At 47.4% G+C, this 27,426-nt stretch overlaps 1 protein-coding gene across 3 annotated transcripts in view; it reads left to right on the top strand.

Annotated features, from left to right (window-relative positions):
* Window positions 1-21,309, top strand: part of LOC149352619 (sushi, von Willebrand factor type A, EGF and pentraxin domain-containing protein 1-like) — a 261,506-nt gene extending 240,197 nt beyond the window's left edge. For 2 of the 3 annotated variants that reach the window (XM_089581813.1, XM_089581811.1), the window contains one exon: window positions 21,192-21,289. Coding sequence is in view for 1 of the 3 variants with exons in the window: in XM_089581812.1 (XP_089437938.1) it covers window positions 21,192-21,244 (53 nt within the window). In the remaining 2 variants the exon portion in view is untranslated. Of the gene's footprint in view, window positions 1-21,191 lie in introns of all 3 variants that reach the window. The other variant, XM_089581812.1, reaches the window with a different exon arrangement.
* The last annotated feature ends 6,117 nt before the right edge of the window (window positions 21,310-27,426 follow it).

Below are 27,426 nucleotides of genomic sequence, written 5' to 3'. Positions count from 1 at the left end.
CACGCTGTCGCGTTCCACTCCTAAAGACGAAGCTTAAGCTTAAGCTTAATTAGCAGTTAATTAGTATTCAGGCATTAATCAGTAATTAACCATTAATTAGTGATTTGTCATCACTTAGTAATTAGTACTCAATTACATGTGACGCCACCAGTGCCACAGAAGCACTGAAAGTGGTGCGGAAAACGCTTTCGCCTCTACGCACTTTCGACAAAGTGCCCCCTGAATTTTTGATAAAATTGCTATGGCCCTACCGCAAGCTTCCCCTCCCTGTTAGCTCAGCGGGTAGAACGACTGCACCGATGAAGCGCTGGCCCCGGGTTTGAACCTTGGACCAGGACGAATTATTCCCTAACAGCGAAGTTTATAAGAAAGCTGTATAGCTTTCCTTTGTAGCCGTATAGCTGCGCTTGGGTGGATGCCAATGAGTAATTACTCCCTTATTACAAATCTACTCCTACTTGGGGGATTCCCCCTAAACATTTGACCAAAGACAATGCTACGCCGAAAAAAGCGCTCTTGTAACTCAAAATGCTCAGTTTTAAAATTTGCTGAGAATTTTAGGTGAAACATCTTGTGTAGGCGCGAGAACGCAGTCAGCAGTTCGCAGTCTGCAACTGTCTTCAATAATTTCATGCCATTTCTTTCGTACCCACAGAGCCCATTTCTACCGTACGCGTGTATTGCAACTAGACGCAGCCGCACGCGATGTAGCGGAGAGCACCTGAGGCTGAGGCGCCTTCCTAGTGGGCACTGCGAAGATTGACTTGACAGTGCGGGAACAGCTCCCTTCGTCTGACCAGACTACGCTTTTCAGGACGTCAGATTGCTCTTCTGTTTATGGAGATCTAATTCAAGTAGTCAAGGCGGGTTTGGAAATCCCTGTCTTCTAAATGCGCATGCAGTGCACGTGATACTCTCTAGAGCTCTCACCAAACGCTCTTCTACGTAACTCTGGTGTGGGTTTTGACGTCACGCGCGCTTGCACGGGAAATGAGCTTCCAGGAAAGCCGGAATAGCTGTTTTCGTTGCTTCCTAGGCTGACACCCGTATACTGCACTGGCGTATACTTTCCTGAGGCTACCAGTTTCTGCCAGTGTGTCATAGTTGCGGAGTCTGGCATACCACTTGCCGCCGGAGTTCCTGCTTGCCCACTGTGAAATATCTGTGCCGCTTATCTTCTAACGCCGTTCGCTATGCCGAGGCCAAGAAACATTCCCGTGTGTTCTGGTATCGCAAAGTGGATTCTTACTGGGTCATTCCTCGGCCTGGGGCCGTGTTCTGCAACGTTCCATTTCCTTTACAATCTATTTTGCCCACTGCCACTGGTCGCTGCTTCCATTGTCGTTGGATGCTAGAGAAGACATCACGCTGGTCGTCATAAACAGACACACGCACAAGATGCCACCTGCTTGAATTAACGCATTTCGAACCCATGTCGCACTGGCCGGCACCGACGCCGACGAGTGGCGAAGAATGACGACACGTTTGACACGCCCAACGAGCTTTATCGCCGCTATACAGTCTCGGCAAAGAAACTTAGTCCGTGTGACTCTACCGGTCCGGATGCGGCTGCCGGCTGTGGCTGTGGTTAGTAATTTACTTTCCTACCTGCTGTTGCTTCCGTGACATTGATGTCATGGCTTAATGAAATGCAAGACTGAATGAGCCATTACAGATTAAAGATCCTGGATGTCGATCCTGGAAGAATGAAACAGCGGCAGAAAAGGCTACATGCACAGTTGCACACTATCAGCTACAATAAAAAAGGCGTTGTCACTACTTATCACCCCCCATCGCGCTGTCGTCTCCACCTTTCCGTCGGGTTCCCTGACGATAAAAAAAAAAAAACGTGAAAGGTGCTTCAATTGCGGCATCCAGTGGATTATTGCGGTCGCACGCCGCGGCGTTCCCTCGGCAACAGATTCATTGTTGTGACAAAACGGTATGGCTTGGCCCTCACCAGTATCCGTATCCATCGCAGCCACCGACACCCTGTTTCGTCGCCCGGTGCGGGCGAGAGAATTCGCGCGTTCCTTCAAAGCATTTGAGGGCACTGAAATGCTGGTGGTAGCGGGTAGGCACGTTGAAGTTTCTTTTTTTTTTAATGTTGTGTGCTCGAATGAAAGGTCGGAAAAATCAGCCAGACGATATTCACATTGACGGAAGGGATGCGATATGATTGCTCTCAGTACGAGCAACAGTATTCCCTGTAAGAAGATTTGAGCACAAATAATTAAAAAATTCTGTGTGGTTCTATGCGAGACGTCTGCATACATGTTCAGTTGTTAGCTTCTTTTACAGGGTGGAACAACATGTTCACCCGCGGATATCTGCAGCAGCTTCATTTTTACCTATTTTTCGAGAACGCTTCCCCTTCCCATTCTAAAAGGGGAGAGAGCTGCAAGAAACACGATTGAGCTATATATGGCAGTGTTTGCGCCTGGACCACTGCTATTTCGAGCTGAAATCGGACGTTTGATTGTAAGCTGGCTAAATGAGGTCATAGTGCAATGGAAGCCGAAAGTAGTATCTTTTCATGACGCCACTCTACTACACCGCAGAAATGGCATTCGTTTATTCTTGCCTGAAGTTTTTCTTCAACATTAAAGTTTGCCGTTATGTTCCACAAAATGTGTTTCGCATAAATGGCAAAAACGTAATCTTGATCGAAAAATGGCATAAATTATCTAAGCTGCGATGTGTGCCATGAGGCACCAGTTCCGCGGCCGTTAATAAGCCCTTAGACGGTCAGCAGAGCTCTCAGTAGCCGCGTCTGTGCAGACTGAGCTGGAAAAAAAAATCAGCCTTCTATCGCTTCCTGTTTTTCTGATAATGGGCCAAACGTGGCAAATATATATATATATATATATATATATATATATATATATATATATATATATATATATATATATATATATATATATATATATATATATATATATATATATATATATATTTTAACATATTTAACTCTGCAATTAATACATCAGTTGCTAACCAACTTGAAGAATAGGCTTTTTCCAACAATTTTTTCTAAGCAAAGTCAGAATGCCAGCTGCCAGAGATGCATGCAGGATGCCCGCTAAAAGTTAAATTCATGCAAATGATAACCCTGACGGCAAAACGACCCAAAAAGTTTGCGGTCGTAATGCTATATTGGCAGGAGATGGAGTTGATTTGATTTTTGCTCATGATCAGCGGCGTAAGCCGAAGTATTTGCTTCAAGTTAATCCTCGTCGGCAAGATCAAAATTAGTTAAATTCAGGTATGCTATGGTCAGCTTCCCCGCAACAATCTCCCTGTTCTTTTCTTTTTCTTTTCTCCTATTTCCGCAGGGAAAGGACCGTTTTTGTTGAAATCCTGGAAGTCCATAACTTTTAACCAATATTTCCAGTGCGTGTGCAGATGAAACACGTATACAGTATACTAGTTTTAACAGCTCGTTGTATTGGGCGAGTTGGAAGTAGTTCGTCTTGAGGACCAGCGTAAAACAGACAACGAACCAACGAACGAACGAAAGAGGAGGCGACAGGGGTGACGACAGCCCCCATGTGGTCTGCTCTTTCATTAGTCCTTTGTCTGTTTTGCGCTGGTCTTCAAGACGAACTACTCGTTCTGGTTTGGAGAAACGACATACACTGTCATAGATGTTTAGCATGCAGCATCTGTGTAATCGTGCCAGTGTCACTTTTACGCTTCTTTGCGTGTGCGGCAGCTCCTGTGGCCTCCTTTGTCGCCTCTTTCGCATCTCCCCCAATAAAGTACTGTGGACGAGGTCAGTGTCACGCTACCATTTCACAATTCAGTATAGAGATTTAGCATAGCGGAGAAGTACTGGCGTAGACGTATACGAGATTACCGGACGCGTCTTGCGCACTCGCAGTGGCCCCACCTGGCCCAGCCCCCGCCACTGGGCGTGCGCAGGAGACGTATGGCAATCCGTTATCCGTCTCGGCCAGTAGGTATCAGCTGTGCTAAATCTCTGTAATGTAGAATGCCGAGCATATTGAAAATGCCTTGGGGTATCACATGACGTTAAGCCGGGCCATGCTACCTTCACTAAATGCTAGCGCTGCATTTAATAATGATGCTAGGTGGATGTTCATGCAAAGGAAGGTATTCTTTGCTGTGCGCTCCCAAATTACGTGGTTGAGTGACTCGTTGGAATTTTAGGTTCGCCAGTGGAGACACCTCTTGAGAAGCCTTGGGTGAGCTGAGTGTTGCAAAGCGCACTTTATGGCAGGAATAACTGTTTTGGTTAGTCCTTCCTCACCTAGCTCTTGATGCACGCCAAGTGTCCGAGCGTTTCGAGCACAGCTCATGAAAAGGTTCGATGTCGGTAGCCAATATGTGAAATGCATGGCTAAAATAGCCTTACGCAGGTTTTCTGAGTCGCCACCCAAGAACAAAAAAAGACTTAAAACATAACCGCACATGTTGGAAGAAGCCGCGTGCTTCACAATTGGTAAGAACACAGAGTAAAAACGTGTCAGGTTTGAATAGCACTTACCATGTATCTTTCTTGCTTTGCCTTACTGCTGTTTAAGAATCAGCTGAGCTCTAAAAATCGCAAGTGAGAGCAAGCTTCACCTCATTTTCCTACACGCGCTATTGTGGCACTACTTGGCGGAAAAGCATGCCACTGAATGATGAACAAGAATGTTTCGGCATTCAAGGGTAGCATGAAACCAGAAATGGAGATTTTTTTTTAAATTTCCGCGCACCGTAAGAACCCTTTGACTGTTTCTCTTTCCCTCTTTTCACCCCCTCCTATATTCCTTTCCTCACGGCGCGCTTCGGGTGTCCTCCCTGAGTCAGCCAGTTACTGTACATTTCCTTTCCTAATAGCCAGTCATTACCATTATTTAACTCATTGATATATACTTTTCATGAAGGCCTGTAAAACTGAATGAGTTCCCTTGGACTTCCTGTTTCTATCAAAAATGTGTCGAACGGTCTTCAGCTTCCGTGAGCACTCGGAGAGCGCCAGTACCGGCGTGCAATTATACTAGTACGAAGAGCCGGATACGAGGTCTGTTAGAAAAGTATCCGACCTTTTGCCGAAGAAAAAAAACTGGCATAACTGGAACGTTGGAAACCTAATCACCTTCAATGTAGTCTCCTTGGGACTCCACATATTTTCTCCCAGTGGTGCTGCCATTGTTGGAAGTATTCCGAAAAGGCCCCTTTCGGAATGAAGTTTAGCTCAGCTGTCGTTGCAGCCGTAATGTCCTCTCTTGTCTGAAATCGCGCTCCTTTCAATTGCCTCTTGATTTTGGGAAACAGCCAGAAGTCACAGGAGGCGATATCAGGAGAGTAAGGAGTCTGTTGAACTACAGCAGTCTGGTTTTTCGCGAAAAAAGTGTGAATTTAGTGCGAGGAATGTGCAGGAGCATTGTCGTGATGGATGCGCCAATTTCCTGTTGACCTCTACTTCGGCCTTTTGCGCCGCAAAGCACCACGCAGGCGACGGAGGACATCCCTGTAGTATTCTTTTGTCAATGTTTACTTTGTGGGGTGCGTACGCATGGTGTGCCACACAGAGGGAGTCAAAGAAAGCAGTCAGCATCACTCTGACATTGCTGCGCACTTAGCGGGCCTTCTTTGGTCTTGGTGACGTGGAATGCTGCCATTGTGACGACAGGGATTTGGTTTCCGGGTCGTACCTGTACACCCAAGACTCGTCACCAGCGATTATGGCGTTGATGAAGTCGCGGTCACTGTTTGTGGAATCCAGCATATGCTGTGAGACTTCAACACGAAGCTGCGTTTGCTCCACCGTGAACAGCTTCGGCGCAGATTTCGCCGCATTTTTCTCTACGGCCAAATTTTCGGTGATAATGGAATGTGCAGAAAAATTGGTGATGTCCACCTCTTTCACAATTTCTCAGATAGTCACATGTTGGTACCGCGTCACCACAGCGCTCACTTCGGCAATGACCTGGTCATTTCGGCATGTTGATGGTCGACCGGAGCGTGGCTCTCTCTGCACCGATGTGCGGTTGTCTTTAAACCAATTGTACCACTGCTTAATCTGTGTGCTGCTCATAGCATTGTCACTGAAAGCCATCTGAATATTCCGAATGGTTTCCACTTGGCTGTCGCCTAGTTTCTGGCAAAATTTGATGCAGTAGCGCTGCTCGTGTTGCTCCGCCATTTTCCTTGCAATAAAAAACCGACGAGAGCACTGCGCACTGCCTCCCTCAAACGCTGCGTGCCAGTGACTGACGCTATCGGCAGGCGAGAAAAAATTTGTGCATGCGCAAGAAGGTTAAAGGTAGGCTGGTGCAAGCGTGCTTGTTTCAAATCTATCAGGTGTTCGTAAAAAAAAAATAAAGTCGGATACTTTTCTAATAGACCTCGTATCGACCACACACCGCAGGAAAGAGCCCAGGTGATCGCGACGAACGGGTGGCGTTTTAATGCGTAAACATTGCACGCCTATTTGGCGGTGTCGGCGTGGACTAGATAATCTCGGTTCTATAACGGTAGAACTATTCTGTATATCGGAAAAGAGAATTGTATCGTTAGATAGAGCATTGAAAAAGGATGTGCAAGAGACGAAATGGTCCAGGTGGGTTAATTAAGTAATTAACTAGAGCCAATTAAGTCACCAATTCAAAGTCACCAAGAGCCAATTAACCACCTAAAGCGGTTTTTCGTCTTTGAACAATTGGGCTCTGATTTATGTCCCCCCTGTGTAATGCCCCCAGTGGGCCCTTAATTAAGGTATTTGAATAAATAAATAAATAAACAAATAAATGAATGAATAAATAAATAAATGGTTTGGTTTGTTGGGGTTTAACGTCCCGAAGCAACTCAGGCTATGAGGGACGCCGTAGTGAAGGGCTCCGGAAATTTCGACCACCTGGGGATCTTTATTAACGTGCGCTGAAAACGCTTCTGTGGACGCCCGAACGGTGTGGACAGGAACTTGTCTGCACTGTAAAAGTAGAAAAGAGCATCAAAAGAACTTGAACCCGTAAGAGAATGGTCGAGGTGGGCTAATTAGGTAATTAATTAGCGCCAACTAAGTGTGTAATATGGGTCCAAGATGGCCGCCAGGTGACTTCCGGTTTCGGATTGAGACTTCCGGTCACGCGATTTGTCGGCGGGAAATGAAAAAATGAAAAAGCTTGTTATGTCGACGTGGTGTGACGTCATAAGGTGTGACGTGATGTTATGGGAAATTCCGTCGGGGGGAGCATAGGCGCTTACGCATTTCTCCAATACGGGTGCCGCAGTGATCTCTAAAGTTGTTTGCTTCTGCTAGTCGCTAGCTGTTAGGTCAAGAGAGGAATAATTCAAAGATTTGCAATGGTTTGGCAGTTTTAAGTACTGGGCTTTCTGAAGGGAAAAGATAGTTCTTGAGACATACCATTGCTATTAGTGCTGGCCTTCCCTGTGCAACCCTAATGGCTTTCCGCTGCTCTAGATTACTGGGCTCCAGCCTGTCCGGAACAGATCTAGAAGACCACGCGACATGTGCACCACCGAGTGACGTGTGCCTAGGCGTCTGCTGCGTGCACTCCTCAGCTCCGGGGTTTCGGCCTGGCGCGTCCGGTAGTATTTTTTTTTTATGAGGACTAAAGAAGCGAAATGGTTTCGGACAGTATAACTGGCTCACTGAGCGTTGAGTGCCTGCACTCCCCGCGGCGTCATAAGTAGAAGACAGGACACAGGCAGTCTGAGAGAATGCGACAGATCGTATAAAACATATATATGCCGTTCCGTCGCTCACAGCGCATTGTAAAATGCTTCTTCAGGCTAAACCGCTCGCTTATTTGCTTTGAAATTCCGCATAGCGGTGTCATTTTGCGTTAATTTTTGTTTGCGTCGGGTACTTTCCTGATTCAGTGACAAAGAGTGGGAAAGTTCATACCGCATGCGGCGATGCCGGGCGAAAAGAGATGCTTTTGCAACAGCTGTACTGGTAGCCCCAAATCTTCTAAGCAACAGAACGACGGAAACTCACGAACGAGGTGAAACGACGAGGGCTCCCCCAGCTTCTGGGGTCTTATGTGCTTGGTGGTCGGGACCAGGGGCTTCACCGCATGAGGATGAGGTGGGCAGACTACGGAGGGAAGTCTTCAGGAGTCGCAGTAAACTTGGCGGTTTATTTACATTATTTACAATATAAACAGATTCCAAATGTCAGGAAAGAAGTTCTGTACACATGACAGATTGCGGCTTAAGTACAGTTGCTATTCCCAAGCCACCTAGACAGGGAATCCGGTCCCTGGTCGAGCGTCCAATGGGCCTTGAGCCTCTACATAAGCTCCGCCTTCCCCACGTGACCGCGCACACAACACAGAAACACATGCAGGCAAGGAGGAATCCGGCGCCTGGCAGTCGCGGACGGCGTGGTTTCTCGCGGGCTGACGAGGCCCAAGGGTCGTCGGCCTCTGTGCGGCGATCCTGCCGCACGAAACACGAGATCTGTTGGCTCGAACCGGTGGACTCTTCACGAGGGAAGGACAATCAGCCGTGACCACCCCCGCTTTGTCGGCTGCTCAGTGCTCACGCGGGCAATGGGTTGGCGCCGCCGTCGCCGCCACTTGGGAAGCGCATCTGAAGTTTGCTCCCACTGCACCAGCGCCACTTCTCCCCTGCCGGTCATTTTGGCGTTTCTGTCCGGGCACGTCGCCGGCGGAGCGAATTGAGCAGCAGATCCCCGGCGAAGGGTATTAGACGCCCTTGTTCACGGCGACGCCGTCGCCAGTAGCCGCCCCCACGCCGGCGTTTCTTGCGCTTCCTCCGAAAAGCAGCGCTTTCGGTCACGGTAGCTCGATATGGCGCCTACACTCTTAGCAAAAAAAAACACCCAAAAGGGAGTAAATGGCTTGTCCTCTAACGCACACCCAAAAGGAGTTTTTTTTACTCCCTATGTATGGTGTTTTTTATTTACTCCCTTATATAAGCGAGTTATTTTGGAGTACAAACGGAGTTGTTTTGGAGTGAAAAGGGAGCTATGCCCAAAGTGAAAAAGGTGAGCCAACTCATGCGCGGCGTTAAAGAGCAACTGCTCGCTGTCCTCGTGCGCAGTCCACCAGGGACTGTTTCTGAGTTCCTTACGGAAGCTGTCACGGTGGAGAAGATGCTCTGGTGGCGGTGTACAACCTACGACAGGCCGGTATTCGCCGCTTCGGCTACAGAATCGTTTCCTGCCTTCGGGGCTAACCCTGATCTCCGCGAGCTGATCCGCTCCGTTGTGCGCGAAGAGCTCCAGACGCTTTTCGGTGCTCCCCTGCCGACGGACGGCTCTCTCGCTAGCCTCGTCCGCGAAGAGGTTCAAGCCTTTAGGCCTTCGTTACCGTGCGTTGACCCGCCGTCTTTTCCCACGGAGTACCGTCGGCGAACGTATGCTCAAGCCTTTTACGTCCTGCGCCCTCTTCGGCGCAGTTTCCTCCGCCCAATCAAGGCTCACTATACCGAAATCTCCGACACGTACATCGACAATCGACGATTGCCCCAGCGGAAGACGGACCTGTAGCGTGCCCCAGGTCGGCGGCATCTGTGTTTTCACTGCGGGGAACCCGGTCATCTGTATCACCAGTGGCCGTATCGACAGCTTGGGCGGCAGGGGTTCCCTGTTGACATGCCCCGCCAACAATTAGGTCAACGACCCCGGGAGATCGAGGACTACGTCGCCCAGTAGCACTGGCGACAATTCCCCAACGGCAGTCTCGGTCTCCATCACCACGCCGACCTTCGCCGCAGCCGCAAAGCTCCTCGTGGATGGCGCAGAGACGGTCGCCAAGCCCCCGCCGGGAAAACTAAAGAGAGCGACCTCCGGTGGCGAGGCCGCTGGCAATCGATGCGAACAAGACCCCCCGACAACGCGAACAGCGGCCGACCGCGATTTAAAGGCAACGAGTGCAGTTCCTGAACTCAGAGATCGATTCTCGTTGGATATGCCCGTGCTTCACGACGGCTATAAGGTTAGCGTTTTGTTGGCACTGGCGTTGATTTGTCGATTTTAAGCGGAAAGCTAGCGGCGCTTCTTAAAAAGCTAATGACGCCATGGTCGGCACGCAGATTCGCACGGCTGGCGGACATGTCGTAACTCCGCTTGGCCTGTGCACGGCAAGAGTCCAAATTCGCAGCTCCACATTTGTTGTCAGCTGCCAAGTTCTACCTGACTGCTCCCGTGACTTTATCCTTGGCGTTGATTTTCTCCGGGAGTATGGAGCTGTTATTGACCACCAAAAGCGCACTGTCACATTTTCTACCGAGAAAGCTTTTTACTCCGAAGACCGTCAACGCCGCGCCGCCCTTCGAATTTCCGCCGAGAGCGTTTGGATTCCGCCACGCGCCAGTGTTTTTGTGTGTGTTCATTGCACGGACTACGTCAAGGAACAGCGGTCGCAGAAGGCAACCTGTCCCTTTTGCTCACCCACGGCATCTGCACAGCGCGAAGTCTCATCCATCTCCGCTACGGCTGGTATGAGCTCCTGGTGACTAACTTCACTAACCAATCCCGGCACCTTTTTCGTGCTACTGCCATCGCATTCGCCGACCCCTTCGGGGAGATTTCTGAATGTTTCACGTTCGAAGTTGTTATACCTGTGTGCCCATCCCTTGACGCTCTTGACATCAGTCCGGACTTTTGGTGACTGAACAGCGAGAACTACATGCCCTCCTACTCGAATACGCTACCCGTTTCGCTTCTTCGTCGAAAGTCCGGCAAACGGCTCTTCTGAAGCATCGCTTCATTACGACCGACGATGCCCGCCCTATCCGTTAGTAGCCGTACCGTATCTCACCGAAGGAGCGTGAGGCGATCCACACGCAGGTGAAAGATGCTTTCAGATGGAATCATTCAACCTTCCAGCAGCCCCTGGTCGTCACCTGTCGTGCTGCTGAAGGAAAAGGATGGGACACTCCGCTTGTGCGTTGGTTATCGAAAACTGAACAACATCACTAAAAAAGACGTCTACCCGCTGCCTCGTATCGACGACTCACTCGACAGACTTCGTCGCGCCGACTACTTCTCCTAAACTGATTTAAAGAGTGGGTACTGGCAGAGAGAAGTCGATAGAGGGACCGCGAAAAAACGGTTTTCGTGACCCGCGACTGATTGTACGAATTTAAAGCGCTACCTTTGGGGCTATGTTCAGCACCGCCAACTTTCCAGCGGAGTATGGATACCGTTCTTGCTGGACTCAAATGGCAAACTTGTTTGGTTTATCTCGATGATGTCGTCGTATTTTCCGAAACCTTTGCCGAACACCTTGAACTACTCAGGACAGTATTAGATATCCTCCCATCGGCCGACTTAACGCTCAAACCCGTGAAGTACCACTTTGGATACAAAGAGTTGAAGTTTCTCAGTCATCTTGAGAGTTCCGATGGCGGTAAGCCCGACCCCGAGAAACCTGGTGTTGTCGCCGACTTTCCTGTTCCTAACCAAGAAAAGTGTGCAACGCTTTTTGGGTCGGTGCGCATATTACCACCGCTTCATCGCAGACTTTTCAAAGATTGCCGCATCCCTGTACCATTTCACGAGCGATGATACACAGTTCGTGTGGGCCGCCGAGCTGCGCAGACGACTGCTAACAACCCCTGTTCTTGTGCACTTTGATAAAGAGGCTGAAACCGAAGTCCACACCGACGCCAGCAATGTGGGCGTCGGCGCCGTACTCGTCCAACACCAAGGTGGCTTGAAAAATGTCATCGCATATGCAAGCAGCACGCTTTCTCGCGCTGAAACAAACTATTCACTACAGAAAAGGTATGTCTCGCGTTTGTGTGGGCAACCATGAAATTTCGTCCTTACCTCTACGGCCGCTTGTTCAAGGCAGTTACAGACCACCATTCTTTGTGCTGGCTGGCCAATCTTCGCGACCCATCGGGGCGCCTAGCCCGATGGAGCCTCCGCCTCTAAGAATTGGAATACACTATTGTGCATAAATTTGGCAGACGCACGAAGACGCTGACGCACTCTCGTGCACCCGTAGGGTTAGCCGATGATAGCGTGGAGGACGAGAGCGGCTTTCTTGCAGTTGTCAGCGACTTAGACGTAATGAGCCGACAGCGAGCTGACCCAGACCTGCGATCTCTCATTGATTACCTAGAGGGCCGAGCTTCTGACGTACCTCGACAATTTTCTAGGAACCTGCCAGCCTTCTGCCTCCGGAACGGCATTTTGTTTAAGAAAAACTCCATCACTATTGACCGAGCGCACCTCCTCGTCGTTCCGGCAGACCTCCGCGCCGATATCCTTCTTGTTTATCACGATGAGCCCACCTCCGGCCACTTGGGCTTTTCCCGCACACCTCCACGCGTGCGCCAGGCGTATTATTGGCCCAAACTTTCTCACGCCGTTCAACGTTACGTAAGAGGCTGCCGTGAGTTCCAACGCCCTCTCAAGCAAAGCAGGTTTGCTCCAACCTATTGAACCGCCTCGGACGCCGTTTGATCAAGTCGGCATCGATCTCCTGGGCCCATTCCCTGTGTCATCGGCCGGTCATAAATGGGTCATAGTCGCGACCGACTATTTAACAAGGTATGCGGAAACTAAGGCGGTGCAGCGCGGCACGTCATCTGAGATCGCCCAGTTTTTTATGCGACAAATCATGCTGCGTCCTGGCGCACCGTCCCACGTAATCGCTGATAGAGGTACGGCGTTTACGGCACAGCTTATGCGCGACGTGTTCGAGCTCAGTTACACGAGCCATCGCAAAACCACTGCCTGTCACCTACAGACGAACGGGCTCACAGAGAGGCTCAACAGAACGATCGCCGACATGATCGAAATGTACATAGACTCGCAGCACAAAACCTGGGACGAGATTCTCCCGTATGTCACATGCGCCTACAACACGGCCACCCAGGAGACGACCCGCTTTACACCATTTCGTCTGGTCTACGGACGTCGACGTGGCGTTCAGACGATGCTGGATGCCATGCTTCCATGCGGCACTGATGCCCACCCGCTGACGCTAGACGCCGAGCAGTTCGCTCAGCGCGCCGAGGAAGCACGTCTACTTGCCCGTGTTCAAATTCAGCGGCAGCAGAGTACGGATGCGCGCCGCTACAACCTCCGTCATCGGCACATCAAATACCATCCCGGTGACCATGTTTGGTTGTGGACCCCGGTACGCCTGCCAGGCTTGTCTGGAATACTGATGTGCCGTTCCTTTGTACCTTACAGAGTTTTGCGCCGCGTCACAGAAATGACCTACGAGGTTTTTCCTGACGGTACTGTGCAGCCTCAGCGTCGCCCACCCCGCTCTGAGGTCGCGCACGTAGTCCGCATGAAACCGTACTTAACGCGGTAATGGGTAGTACGCTCAGTGTTCCTCTGGTTGTCGCGTGGGACACCTTCGCCCACCTCCCTTGTCCATTTTTCTGTGCCTGTGCTGGTGTTTTTCCCCTTCCATTCCTCATGCTCCAGCCCCGCTTTTATATTTTTGGTTTTTTTTTTGGGGGGGGGAGGAGGAGGAGTAATGCCACCTGGTGTTCTCAGGTGGTGCTTGAAAAGGAAGACGTTGAAGTGTCTCGCGCTGGCTGGCTGCCGTATTCTGCTGGCTAGCGACCTGTAGCCCTATCTTCCGTTACAATACCGTCATGCCTAAAATCCGCCATTAACAGTGAAAGCGTTTCGTTTCAGACTGCCCGGTTAAAATCTAGTGGTTATCTATTGCATTTGATTTCTAAGAAAGGCGGTAAACTGCTTTGTTGGGTGAAGAAAGCGGGGAAGGACCAAAAAGAATGTTGCGGTAGTTCCATACACACAAGGTTTAAAGAATGTTGCAAACAACATTGACGCGGTTTTTTCAGCTCGAAAAAAAAAACAAAAAAAACCTTGGCACGTGTAGGCAAGGGGAAGCTAGAGCGAGGCGACAACCACCCGAAAGAAAATAAAGGAATGCCGTAATCAAAACAATTGCTTTGCACCCTGCAATGTTGGGTGGTGTACGAATAACTTTCGTACGCTACCTCGCACTCAGAACGATGCGGTGTAGCGACCATTGGATTGTAAGGTCTCAAATTAGCGTATACTTGAAAAGCGAACGGAAGAAACTAGCGAGGAAGACGCCCATAAATGAGTAAGCAGTAAGAGTGAAAATAGAGGAATTGCAGATCTCGCCGCAGAACATATATTCGGCTTTAATCGAGGGTGACGACCTTAATGTTCAAACAATGAACGATAAGCTGATAGGTATCATTGCGGAGTGCGAAGTATAACTAGGCGGCAGGATTGTTAGACAGGATACCGGCAAGATTACTCATGAGGCGAAGGATCTGATTAAGAAATGCTAAAGCATGAAAGAATCTGACCACCCAGACAGAATACAACTAGCAGAGCTGTCAAATCCAATCGATAAGCGCAAGTTAACCGACATAAGGAAGTATAACATGGAGAGAATCTAGCGTGCTCTAAAGAACAGAGATAGCCTAAAAGCTTTTAAGAGGAAACTAAGCATCGATGAGAATCAGATGTATGCTCTAAGAGACAAAGAGGGCAATATCAGCAGCGAAGAATGTAACCAACCCCTATATAGAGCCTTCATAGATTTCGAGAAAGCATTGGACTCAGTCGAAACCTCAGCTCTTCTGCAGGCGTTACGGAATCAGGGTGTAGAAGAGCCTTACCTTAAAGTACTGGAGGATATCTGCAGGGGCTACACAGGCACCATAGCCCTCCGTGAAGACAGCAATAAAATTCTAATAAGGAAGGGTGTCAGGCAGAGAGACACGATCTCTCCAATCATATTCAGCGCCTGTTTACAAGAGGTACAGTCGTGAGCAGCCTTGTCTAGAGCGCTCGGGCGGTGCACTTCCTTGCAAACAAATCCACATTTTGTGGCAGCCTCTAGGGTCCAGCTGCAACGCTTGCAGGGAAGTAGCGCCAGATAGCCTCGTAAACAAAGCAGGCACGAAAACTTTGCCCTGTAATGACGGGCTGCTCTCTCATTTCGGTTTTTGTTACCAAGTGCGCACTGCTCAAGCGCTCTAGACAAGGCTGCTCACCACTGTACTCGGATATCTTTATTGCGAACAGCTGGGGATTGAGTTAATGGAGAATACCTTAGAAACCTGCCAATCGTTGACGAAATTGCGTTGCCAAGTCAATGTGGAGGTAAATAGCAAAGCATGATCAGTGACTTAGGCAGAGCAGAAGGGTGGGTCTAATAGTTAATATGCAGAAAACTAAAGCATTGTTGAAGTGTCTCGAACGGGGGCAGCAGTTTACAATTCGTAACGAGGCGCTGGGATTTGTAAGGGATTACGTATTCTTGGGGCAAGTAATTACCGCTGACCCCGATTACGATAATGAAGCAACTAGAAGAACAAGAATTGGATAGAGCACGTTTGGCTGGTTCTCTCAGATCATGAATGTCAGTTTACCACATTTCTGAAAAGTATATAACACCGATATCTTACCGGTACTCACCTGTGGGGCAGAAACGCGGAGGACAATTAAGGCAGCGAGGTAAGAAAAGGAAAATGCTGGGTGTAACGTTAAGAGACAGGAAGAGAACAAAGTGGGTCAGGGAACAAAAGTTGATTAAATATATCTTAGGTCAAAATCAAGAAGATGAAATGGGTTTAGGCAGGGCATGTGATGCGAATGCAGAATAGCCGATGGTCGTTAAGGGTAGCGGACTGGATTCCTACAGGACGCAAGCGTTTTTGCCACCCCAACAGAACGTTAGTGGGGCGGATGAGATTATGAAGCTTGCGGCGATAACAGGACCGCGGCTGGAACAGGGCAGTGTTGATTGGTGAGATGTGAGACAGGCCTTTGTCCTGCAGTAGGTGTAGTTCGGCTGCTGCTGCTGATGATGACGACGGATTCCTTGTACTTGCGGACCGCTTTGTATCGGTCAGATAGGAGGCTGTATGAACTTCCGACTAATTGAGCACAAGAATTCCAGTTCCAGGAATTCTTTATGCAGTATTGACCGTCATTGGAGGAACTGTACATTACCTCCGCTATTTTCTAACGCCGTCGTACTCAGGCAAACATAAAGACCATCGAACGCATGAAATTTCGGAATCAATAATTGATAGGTTGCATAAAAGATCCATTTGTAACACTGGATGAAATCAACAATTGATCCTTGAAATATTTCTAACTTCCTGTGCGCTTGCACCATGGCGAATCTTGTGTATGATAGTAGCCTTTTTTTGTTTTCTGGAAAGAAAAGCATATAAGTAACGCGTCTCCGGAATAAAAAGCCTCTTGCGAGTCAGCGCTTATGTTTTGTGTGCGCTCCTTCCTTTGCGGTGGGTTCTTCCCGTGCTGTTCTAATCATGAATCAGTACCAACTCACCCAGATGGCAGTCTTAATTAACTTATGCTTATCTTTTTTTCTCATTTCTATACGTGTGTGCAGTGGTGAAAGTATAAACAAGTATTATATCAATATCGCTTAGCTAATCATCGATACGGAGAAAAAGGTTTACGTGCTCATTTTACCGTGCAAAGTTTCCTTAACTGGTGTACTAGGTCTGTTGCATCGCAGCCGTAAGCTTGCTGATTTTTGAATCGTTTATCTGGAAGTTCAAAGCGAAACATACATCATGCTAAGAAGTATCGTGCTTGCATACGCTTCTCATTTTTTTTATGCACCTTCTTCTCTATGTATGCACCACTTATTGTAGCAAATAAAATGTTTCATTTTCATTTATTTACGTATTCACTAAAATGGAGTACAGACGTTTGTACTACGTACGTTAAATAAAAACAGTGCTTTAGAGCAGGAGAGCCCTAAGTACAGGGAGCAGTACGCAACTCAAAAGCACAGCTGATTACACTTTTAACCTGGTTCCATACGGGCCCAACCCAATAACTAAAGTTGAAGTGGAACTTTTTAAAGCGTTTTATTTGGGTGGCGCTGTGTTCTAGATATAATAATCAATACATGATGTGGAAGCGCTTTCACGATAGAAGTTTTGTGCGGAACAGCTGTTACACTCGTGTTTGGCTAGAAATACGTTCTGCGTACATCTAAAGACCTTTACGGAGAGCTTCCCTACAGTTCGGCTGCTTGGAGAAGTTGAGGCTCGACCTCATGTTAGGTTTCACTGCGTCTCACCACTTACCCGCTGTATTATGTGGAGGGGGGAGTCCTCTTCTATTGGACTCATCTACTGTCTGTCTCGCGCCACTACTCAGCGGGCAAACCCAAGCGCGCTTGCATTTCAGCGTAGCATGCAAGTCATTCAGATGCCTGAGCCGAGTCCGGACCCGCGATTTAAGGCCCGTCCAAGGCCCGTGAAATTACCTCACTTCTCAGCCCAGCCCAGCCCGGCAAGCTCGGTGCAAGGCCTAATGTTGCGAATTTTCTAACCTGATGGTACTTTCTGAACAATAATTACTGTGTCTGCAAGATAACACCAATGAATGCAATTCCATGCGCTAAAACAAGTTACACATAAGGTGGACTGGAAAGCAGAGGCAATAGACTAAGGCTGCACTTAACCGACTTCTGCCGACTCACTTGCGACAACGCCAGCTTAAAAACACAATACGAATAAGATGTATAGAGGGCAAAACGCATGTCTATAACACGCTCTGAGCGTGTTTCGGGCGTAACACGTGATAACTAGCGATTAGATTTGCTTAAAAATGGTCTGGATGTAAACATGGGCACTTAAACTCATAGAATTTCATCGTCATTTTTTGCCTTCTTGGTTGCAGCGGCTTTGGGAGCTCCGGAACGCAGAGTTTGGTTGTTCTAGGCATGTGTTTTGCCCTCTGTACAGGTATATATCACAATCTTGAAGATTAGGATGGCGACGAGCACTGCACTGCTTGTTAGTGCTCCTTCTGCGGGTTGCAGATTAAAAGATAATAATCATTGTTGAGAAACACTGGCCTGTTGGGAAATGTTTATAAAATGACATTACCTGTTTGAACGTGTGACTGTAGTCAAACTCGGCACAACCTTTCAACTCCGAACAATAATTTTTCATGGGAATGCATCTTATGCCCCTGTCACGTTTCAAGGAACTATGCGGTCAACGCGATTATTGGATAAGCATAAATGTACTCGGGCAGCTAATACCCGGAATAAACTCGTAAGGAGGAAGAGGTCACCGCAAATTTTGGAAGGTCCCTTGCTCCGTACAACTTGATGACGTAAAATGTTAGACTAAAATCTCCATTTTACTATCTCGAGAATTATCTCCACAATCTGAACATAAATACAGAAAGTGTTAGTATATCAACTCTGATTACACCTTTTCTAGCACAAGGGTGATGAGCATATGGATTGTGAATTGTGTAATGATGTGTTTTTATCGTTCAGGAAACAGCGGTATCTATTTCATGTTTATTGCTTATTAGTAATTATTTCGCTATGTTTATTATGACCTCTTTAATCATATCACTACATTATAGCTTTTATTTCAATGTATAAATGTAGTCTTGATTGCTTTTGTCTGTACGTGTCAATAATGTTTGTAACCGCTGTATGCCTTGCAAAGGAGAGCCCAGAAATCATCAAGCGATTTTTCAATTTTCTTCCAGCCCCTGGAGCCTGGAAAGAAATAAATTTCTACTTCTTTTCAAAAGCTTTGCTAAATGGACACACCAAGAAACATAAACAGGTCGTTTGGTGCATCGTCAGGTACCTGGAATAAGGACCTTCGTCGTCTTGCCGAGATAAGCTTTATAAGCCGCCGTCTCTCATGAGCATCACTACTGCATGTTGATGGAGAGCTCGACTCGGTCTCGAAAAGCCGAAAAGCTGGTTTTAATTTCGACCGGAACCGTTTTCTTGCTTCTGAAGTTTGCTTAGCTGCTATCAGCCATGAGGCGAGCTTTCTTTTCGTGCAGCGATTCCCAAAAATTCGCGTCCAGAGTGCCACATTTATCCGGAGTGGCACCGCCTGTGGAATTCAGAGTGCCCGTAAAGCAGCGACGCAGGGATATGAAACCATGGACGGAGACATGGCTCAACCTAGTCAAGCGGCCTGCATAGGCACAAGGAGCGCGCTACAGCTGAGACAACAAAATTCAACATAAAATAATAATCACCGTCGTCGTCATCATTTACTATACGCTTAATGGCCAATAGGAGGCAGTATTTTGAGAGATTAATTTGAGGGACAAGCGGGTGCGCTCAGAAAACACCAATAGCTCTTAAATCGCTTGGCACACGTCGAGTTATAAAATCCGCTGTTAGTTGAAAGTTTCTGTTTAAAATAATAATAGTTACAGAGGCGAACTTACTTTCCCACGTTCCGAGTAGTTGCTAGAGATTTGTTCCTTTAGAGCCTCAGGCTTTGCTGTGAATATGTAGTACAGAGTATGAAAGGGAACACTTTGTCTTTGGATCCGATTCGGCAAAGCCGCTTTTGGATAATATACTGAGAGAGAATCTGCATAGAGAAAGGAGAAAAATATGTTTGGATATCCCACCGGGGAGGTAACTGTCAGTTTCGTGGGAACAGGTTGTTCCCTCTATCATTTCTTGCAAATATATGTCTTTTTGTTGCGGCAATTTATTGCAGATTTATCAGATTAAATGCTCGACAGGAAACAGACTTAATGTTGTATGTCGATCTGATACTAAGGTGTTTACGTATTTAATCCACTCTGAGGGTTTGATCAATTTTTCCCTTTCTTTGCACGGTCGCCGCTATACAGTTGTCGATGTGAGGAGCTGCAGTGTCGCCATGGTGTTCGTTGCTTTGAAAATAGCTACAGCCATGCATTGCGTTGACAAACATGATGTATTTTTTTAGCATCAATTAGGAGAAGAAAAAAATGTTACAGGGTTTTAACGTAGTTAAACCGAGTAGACCTGCGAAAGCGTCTGGTTAGCCTGGTTAGCTCATTTCTTTGCATAGCTGGGTCGTCGGCACGTCTCGCGACGATATTAGTTGGATAGTATGATTAGTTGATGAATTGGATATTAGTTGGATAGTATGAATTGATGAATCATACCCAATTAGATTGGGTATGATTAGTTGATTAATCAAAAGAACTTATTGGGCGAGTTGGTGGGACATGATGCGAATTGACCATAGCGAAAACATACGTAGACAAGAGAAGAAACACAGACAACAGACTGGCGCTGTGTCCCACCGAAGCGTGGCCTTCCGGTACAGCATCGGCCTCGCATTCGGAAGGTGCTGGGATCGATCCCTGTGCCGCCGGGGTACCTATCGGTTTCTTTAATGGGCACAAGGTTCCCCTGGCCTGGTGCTCCGCTCTTCTAGGGGGAGATGCTTGGGAAAATGGTCGTAGACCAAAGTTGCCTTGACGGCTCAGAGATAAGTTCCGCTGTAAAGCAACCCCAAATCCGCCTCGTGCGGTAGAAGCCCAATTTGTGGCCCTTTTTCCAGCGGGATTTGCGCAGCCTCCTTCAAGCGGACACCCCTGAGGAAGCCGGGCGCCGGGCCGGGGGTGGCTTGTACCCATTTTTACCGGTAGGAGTCCAGCGGTGGGTTTCGAACCAACCACCTCCCTCAGCCGAAGCGGACGCCCAGGCCACTAGGCCACGACTAGTTGATGAAGATGACGATGTACAATGCATAGCGCGAGAATGTGTATATTCGTTCTCTAACAGTGTAATAGTAATATTAGTTCTGTAATGTTGATGAAGACGATAATGTGCAGTGCACAGCGCGAGATTGTGTTGCAGTTTAACACGAGGGGCGATCGGAGGTGACGATGGCATAGTGCTCTCGTGCGGTGGCCAGCGAAGCTGTTCTGTTCGCGCCGACGCGGGTTCGAATGCCAGTCTTGGTAGTATTTATTTTATTTATGTATCGTACAGCCAAGGTCACCCTCAAGATCAAGCTTCACACCAACTCGGTGAGCCGGTTAGACCTCGTGAAATAGCGCTTTTGCACTAAGAGCCGAATGAATTCCGAGGTAAAAAGAGTAGCTGCTCCTCAGAACGCTGTGCAGCCCTGCTGTGAACTCCTTTTGCAGATTTTTCCAAGCGTTTCCCTCCCTTTTCACCGGTCGCAGTAGCCGGTATTCAGTGTAGTCTGACCTTGAAGGGCGACATTGGCCTCACACCATACACAAGTCGACAGACGCCGTCGGCTCTTCATGCATTGCCAATTCATAGGCAACCGAACCAGTTTCTACCCGAGGTTGATGCACGCTCCGACGGGTCAAATTTCGGGCAGTATCTGTCACCAGAACCTTGTGCGTGTCTTGTCGCTTTCTCAGCCTAAAAATTATGAGCCTACGAAATTCGCGGTCTGTCCTGCAGGTGGTGAATTCCTCGCGATAACCTCGACCAGCAAGTCTGGATCATCCAGCTAGACCGCAAGCCTGCTGTCGCCAGCGGAACCCTGGACTGGGCTCCCGACAACCCGGCTCATGCGAATTACTCTATTCATATTAAAAGTTTTTTTCTCTCTCTCTCGTGGATAGCAAATGACTCTACTGCTCATTCCTTATAAGGGCTGCAGAAATGTTGGTAGCACACCCTCAGATTTTTTTGCTCTGCGGGACCCGACGTTAAGTACACTCACCTCACCATTGAAAGCGAGTATCAAACTCAATAAAGTAACGATATTAAAATAAAGGTTGATGTCACTTCCATTGTGACGCTGCTTAGACTACAGACACCTCAGAATATATAGCGCGCTTTATAGTTATAACATTACCGACGATCATATTATAAAAAAAACACTGAAGCTTCAAGCGGGGACAAAGAAATAGAAGACAGGACGGGTGCTTTTTTGGTCCCCGTCTGAATCACAAGTCTCTTAAATATACGATGAAGAACCAACTGACCGATGTTTCTTCGGCAGGCATGCCATTCTTGCAGGGTACGAGTGACTGGCGAAATAAAAACAGCGAACTTCAGAGCTACACTGGCAGTTACTACGCGATTAAAAGCAATTTGTCATCTGCTAGCATCATTTTCATGTTGCATAAAACAAGCATGAAGGCATCAAACTATTTTGTATTGAAGACCAAAATTATTCTTTCGAAGAGTTCAATGGGGTAACTGCCTTGAGAATTACAAGGGCACTGCCACGAAAAAAATATGGGTAATAAGTTTTAAATATCTTATATCTTTACTGCTTCATTTCAAAATTCTGACAAGTGTACATGCAGAGACAGCAAACTACAACGAAGAGTTACAAGCTGACAAAAGCAAAAAACAATTTTTTTAGGTAAGGCGTGAGAGGAATCTGGTCGCCGAAACACACTTATTATACAGTAACGAATGTGCACATAAAGGCAGGCACATGCGAAAAATAAATCTGTTGTAAGTTGGCATTGCTTATAGGTTTCTTTGTCCTTCCCGTGTCCTTTCCTCATGTTGTGCCATGCTTTGTTCGAACACTTGTGAAGCAGGGTGTCTAACCGGAATTTTTCCGGGTTCAGTTGCGGGTTCGGCTTGGGAGCGACATCCATTTGGTGTTGTAACCGCTTGCAACCGGTTCTAACCGGTTCTACCGTGCTCAAGCTAGTTTAGGACCAAAAAAAGTTTTGAACGTAGCTAGATGTTTTAATCAATCTTGGATATTTTATTTTTCCTTGTAACGTTGATATCGAAAATAAAAAGTGAAAAAGGTTTGTTCTGTTCAAGATGTCATTTTACCCACTTTACAGTCCACGGTAAAAAGTGTAGGGATTCACGACAAGAGCCATGAAATTAAATTAAGTGAAAATTGATGCAAAATGCTATGTATACGCTAGAGTCCATCTGATGAGGGACATAAGAGAAAAATCTGGTGAATTTTGCATGTAAGAAATCCACTTGTCTCACCATTTCTGGAGACCCCGCCGCGCGAAGAAGGTTGCCCTTGAGGCTTGTGTCAGTCAAGCAATTTTCTTGCGCAGAGTATTTACGCGGGCGCCTTGAGGACCGCCACATGCGCCTTCTACCTTACTGCACATTATTGAGGCCGGAAGCTGTGCTATATAGGCAGCTAGAGACAGGCACCTGTCCCTCGCCCCAAAACCGACATGCTAGTCACTCCATGGTCCAGTTGTTTAGGGGAATACGCCAATGTGGAATAGATTTTTAATAAGAGAACAATTACTCACTAACATACACCCAAGCGCAGGCGTACGGCTGCAAAGGAAAGCTTTACATCTTCCACTAAAACTTCGTAGTTGACGAAAAATTCGTCCCGTCCTAACCGAATAGGAGCAAGCTGGGGTAGAAAAGGATCTGTTTGTAAAACTAAGGAAAGCACTTTTTTCCTAGCTTCTCGAGTTTTGTACATAACAGTAAGACGTGGTGTAGTGTAAGCTCATCTCCACATCCTTCACACGCTGGTTTATCTTGTTTTATAAAAATGAAATTGTGTGTGTGATGTGAAGGCGACATAAAATTACAACAATCAAGCGTTCTTGATGACTACATCCTTCCCATGCCTCGATGACTGGCTTTATTAGGTGTGGTTTGTTGTTTGCTTTATAAATCCATGAAGCCTGCCATTTTGCCCTCAGGTTTCTCCATACAAATTTCACACAATCTTTATGCGGTATATGTGCAGTATTTTTTCATTACGGGCTGCTGCTTCACATGTGTAGGCATCTCTCGTTGTCGAAAATTTCTATGTGGCGCCGAACTTAATTGCACGTCCTTCCGTTACGGCTCCTACTACGTTCTGTATATCTTCTGTTTAGGGTTCTATTGCATTTCGGGAACGTAGTGTGTTCATTACACTGGTGGTGTCGGTGCATATGATACCGTTTTCAATGTTTTTCTTTATTGTTTTTATACCCACGAAAATGGCGTAACATTCAGCAGTGAAAACTGATGTGCACTGATACACCCTTACACCCTTACACTTTTATCCAATTTGTCTTGTAATACAGCCTTTCCAACGTAAAGCCTTATTGTAGAACCAGCTGTGTAAAAAGCTGCGTAATATCCATATTTTTCATTTAGTGCTTGAGAACTCTTAGAATATATGTTCATATGGTGTTTGCTTTTTACCAAAGCGGGTTAGTGTAAAGTCACATGAAATGGGGAGGCTGTACCAAGGCGGCAGAAGATCAAGTCTCCAGGTGATATTAGGCAGTTGCTAGGGTTCGAAATTTTTAGCAGTTGTCCTCTAAGTGGAATAACAAAGGCCTAATCAGTTGGAGCTTGCTAATGAATGGTGTTTTGGAATAGCACTTTGTAACTGTGGGATAACGCAGCGCAGACATTTGGGCTAGTTGGTGGGAATTCATGGTGGAAAAAAACAGCGCGAAGTAAGACAGAAAACACAGAAAAGAGGGGAGACACTACAAGCGCTGACTCGCAACTAAGGTTTATTAGAAAGAACAGAACAGAATATATACAATAACCACCCACGACTGCGTGCGTCATAACAGATTACGTGCAAGGCGTGCAAGGTGATCTAAACAGGAGCAGCGCGCGTGTGCACCCGATTATTTAAGTACCTAAATTCCGAATCTGACAAGGCCACTGAAGGATCACTCACGCACCGTTTGCCGTTTTTTCGGATAAAGAACGCTTAAATCAGCTCCCGGGTCACTAGCTTATCTTGGTGGAAAAAAAAGCACGTTAGTTTTCGGGAAAAGGGGTGTGCATTTGCAAACCCGGCAGTGTGCGGGAAGGTTGTCTCGCGAGTCACTGCCAAGTAAGTTGCGGTGCTCAAAGAGCCTTACATTTACACAACGCCCCGTTTGCCCGATGTACTCTTTACCGCAAGACAGTGGCAACCGATATACAACACCCTTTTTGCAAGGAATGAAAGGCGCCACATGTTTTGTTGTACAGGCCTTGCGATTCTTGTGGACACCAGCCGCCAGTTTTTTGTCCACTTGTGGGCAAATTGCAGCGAGCTTCTTAGGAGCCGAGAACACCACCCTAACATCGTACCTCTTTGCCACGCTCTTTAACCCATGGTTTGGTTTGGTTTATGGGGTTTAACGTCCCAAAGCGACTAAGGCTATGAGAGACGCCGTAGTGGAGGGCTCCGGAAATTTCGACCACCTGGGGTTCTTTAACGTGCACTGACATCGCACAGTACACGGGCCTCTAGAATTTCTCCTCCAAAGAAATTCCAGCCGCCGCGGCCGGGATCGAACCCGCGTCTTTCGGGTCAGCAGCCGAGCACCATAACCGCTGAGCCACCGCGGCGGCACTTTAACCCATGGGAAAGCCTATGAGCGTACGGAATGACAGCCGGCCTACGGCGCTCACTGTCAACACGGCCTCTTCCGTTGGCCCCTGTCTTAACCCACCTCAAAACATCACCTCAACTTCACCTCAACTCCACCTCAAAGCCGTAGGCCGGCTGTCATTCCGTACGCTCACAGGCTTTCCCATGGGTTAAAGAGCGTGGCAAAAAGGTACGATGTTAGGGTGGTGTTGTCGGCTCCTAAGAAACTCACTGCAATTTTCCCACAAGTGGACAAAAAACTGGCGGCTGGTGTCCACAAGAATCGCAAGGCCTGTACAACAAAACATGTGGCGCTTTTCATTCCTTGCAAAAATGGTGTTGTATATCGGTTGCCACTGTCTTGCGGTAAAGAGTGCATCGGGCAAACGGGGCGTTGTGTAAATGTAAGGCTCTTTGAGCACCGCAACTTACTCGCCCCCCCCCCCCCCCCCAACACACACACACCAGTGTTCAATGAGCCAGGCTGGTTGATATTTTAAACCGCGCTCAATCGTCCGCCACTTATTCGCTAGCGGTTGTATAGTGCTAGCGCACTAAAAAAGTGGTTAGCCATTAAAGATGGAGCCGTTCGGCCATGGTGCCAACTATCCACCGCGGTGCTCAACAAGGGGAAGGGACAGGGACTTGCAAGGAAGTCCTGGCCCCGCCAGCTGTATGCCCTAGCTATTACCGATTGAAGGGTAACACAGGGTAGTCAGCCACACAAGATTAAGCCTTGTCGCCAGGACAAAACAAAAACCAAGAAGGTAGTTGAGGATAGGAAGGTGGTGAGAAAGAAGGTAAGAAAGTGAGAGATGCAGTGGAGGATCTGTAAATGACAACTGCCGATTCCCCCACGGTCGGCTCAGACCGAAGTGTATGTACAGCCGTGTGTAGCCCCCACCGAGGGGCTTTAAGGGCCCAAACGCTCGGCGTCGGCTCAACCACCAGGATCCCCTTTTCCCCGGACACATCCAAACGCCACGCACGGGTAGGCGGAGCTGGTTGGAGCCCACATGGGCCAGGAACCTGTGGGGGCGCAGCTCGCCAACATGTCCATATTACAGGTGTCCCTGCGGGGGTAAACTACACTAATGCTCAACACTCTAGGAGAGAAAAACTCACTCAGTTCAGGTTAATTTCCTTAAAGGCTCTATTTTTTTTCTTAGGGGGGGGGGGGGAGGAGGGAGACTACATAGAAGGTTATTTATTTATTTATTTATTTATTCATTTATGTCTTCATAATACCTTACAGGGCCCAGAAGGGCACTGAGTAAGGCGGACAAAGAACGACAAATGTACAAGAGAAACTAATTAATACAGGATGAGTTACAAGGCAATGATTAAAAAGAAACTATTGTAGACGGGAAAAATTAAAGGCAAAAATATACATAGCACATACATGGTACCTGTTAGTAGCATGAATGGAGGACATATGGCAAATACTAATCTAAGAAAAAATGGAGGGATCATATTAGAATAGTCAGTCGCTGTAAAAGTTGTAAGACGCACAAAGAACCAAAACAAAACGCAATAGCAACGAAGAAACTGAAATACACTGCTATGTCGCGTTCTCTTGTAAGTGGGAAAAGTCTTTCGTGCGAGCACGTTGCCGTGCAACTTTCAACGGATGACCGATGCGGTGAGACGGGAATGGTGAGAGTGCACAGATGTGCACAGATCTGGAAAGCTTGGTTTGATTGGTTTGATTCATAGGGGTTTAACGTCCAAAGTGGCTCAGTCTATGAGACACACCGTACTGAGAGGCTCCGAAAATTTCGACCACTGAGGTTCTTTCAATTGTATTAACATTTCACAGTACACAGAGGCCTATAAAATTTCGCCTTCATCGAAATGTGACAGACAAGGCCGGGATCGAGCACGCGTCCTTCAAATCATCACCGGAGTGCCGTAACCACTGTGCCACCGCGGCGGCTAAAAATTGGGATGTAGATAAAGGCCTGAATGCAGCGAAATGGCAGGCAGCTGCCGCACATTCTAGCCATTAGCTGAAATACCTAGATGAATGGACTCCATTTTGCAGGTAGATATCCCCAGGTCGTGATTAGCATCCCGTTCATATCCCTCGACAGCACACTGTATGATAGTGATATCTTGTCTTCACTTATAGGGCATAAAACTTTGTGCCTAACGAAAAGGTTTGACATAAAGTCGCGGGCAACAAACTCCGAAATGTAAAGCAAAATTATTGGAGTAACGTCAGGAGACAGGAATAGAGGAAAGCGGGTTTCATTTATTTATTCGTTAAAAGGTCTCTTGTTGAGACGCTACATGAACCAGTAGGAATTTCAAGGCAAAAAAAAAAACACAATAAGAGTTAGATTGAAAGGTTTTAGGTGA

The sequence above is a fragment of the Amblyomma mixtum genome, chromosome 3 (assembly GCF_055824585.1).
Source record: "Amblyomma mixtum isolate Tamu chromosome 3, ASM5582458v1, whole genome shotgun sequence".
NCBI lineage: Eukaryota > Metazoa > Arthropoda > Arachnida > Ixodida > Ixodidae > Amblyomma > Amblyomma mixtum.
The sequence above is the reverse complement of the archived record's forward strand: the minus strand, read 5'-3'. Positions and strand labels throughout refer to the sequence as shown.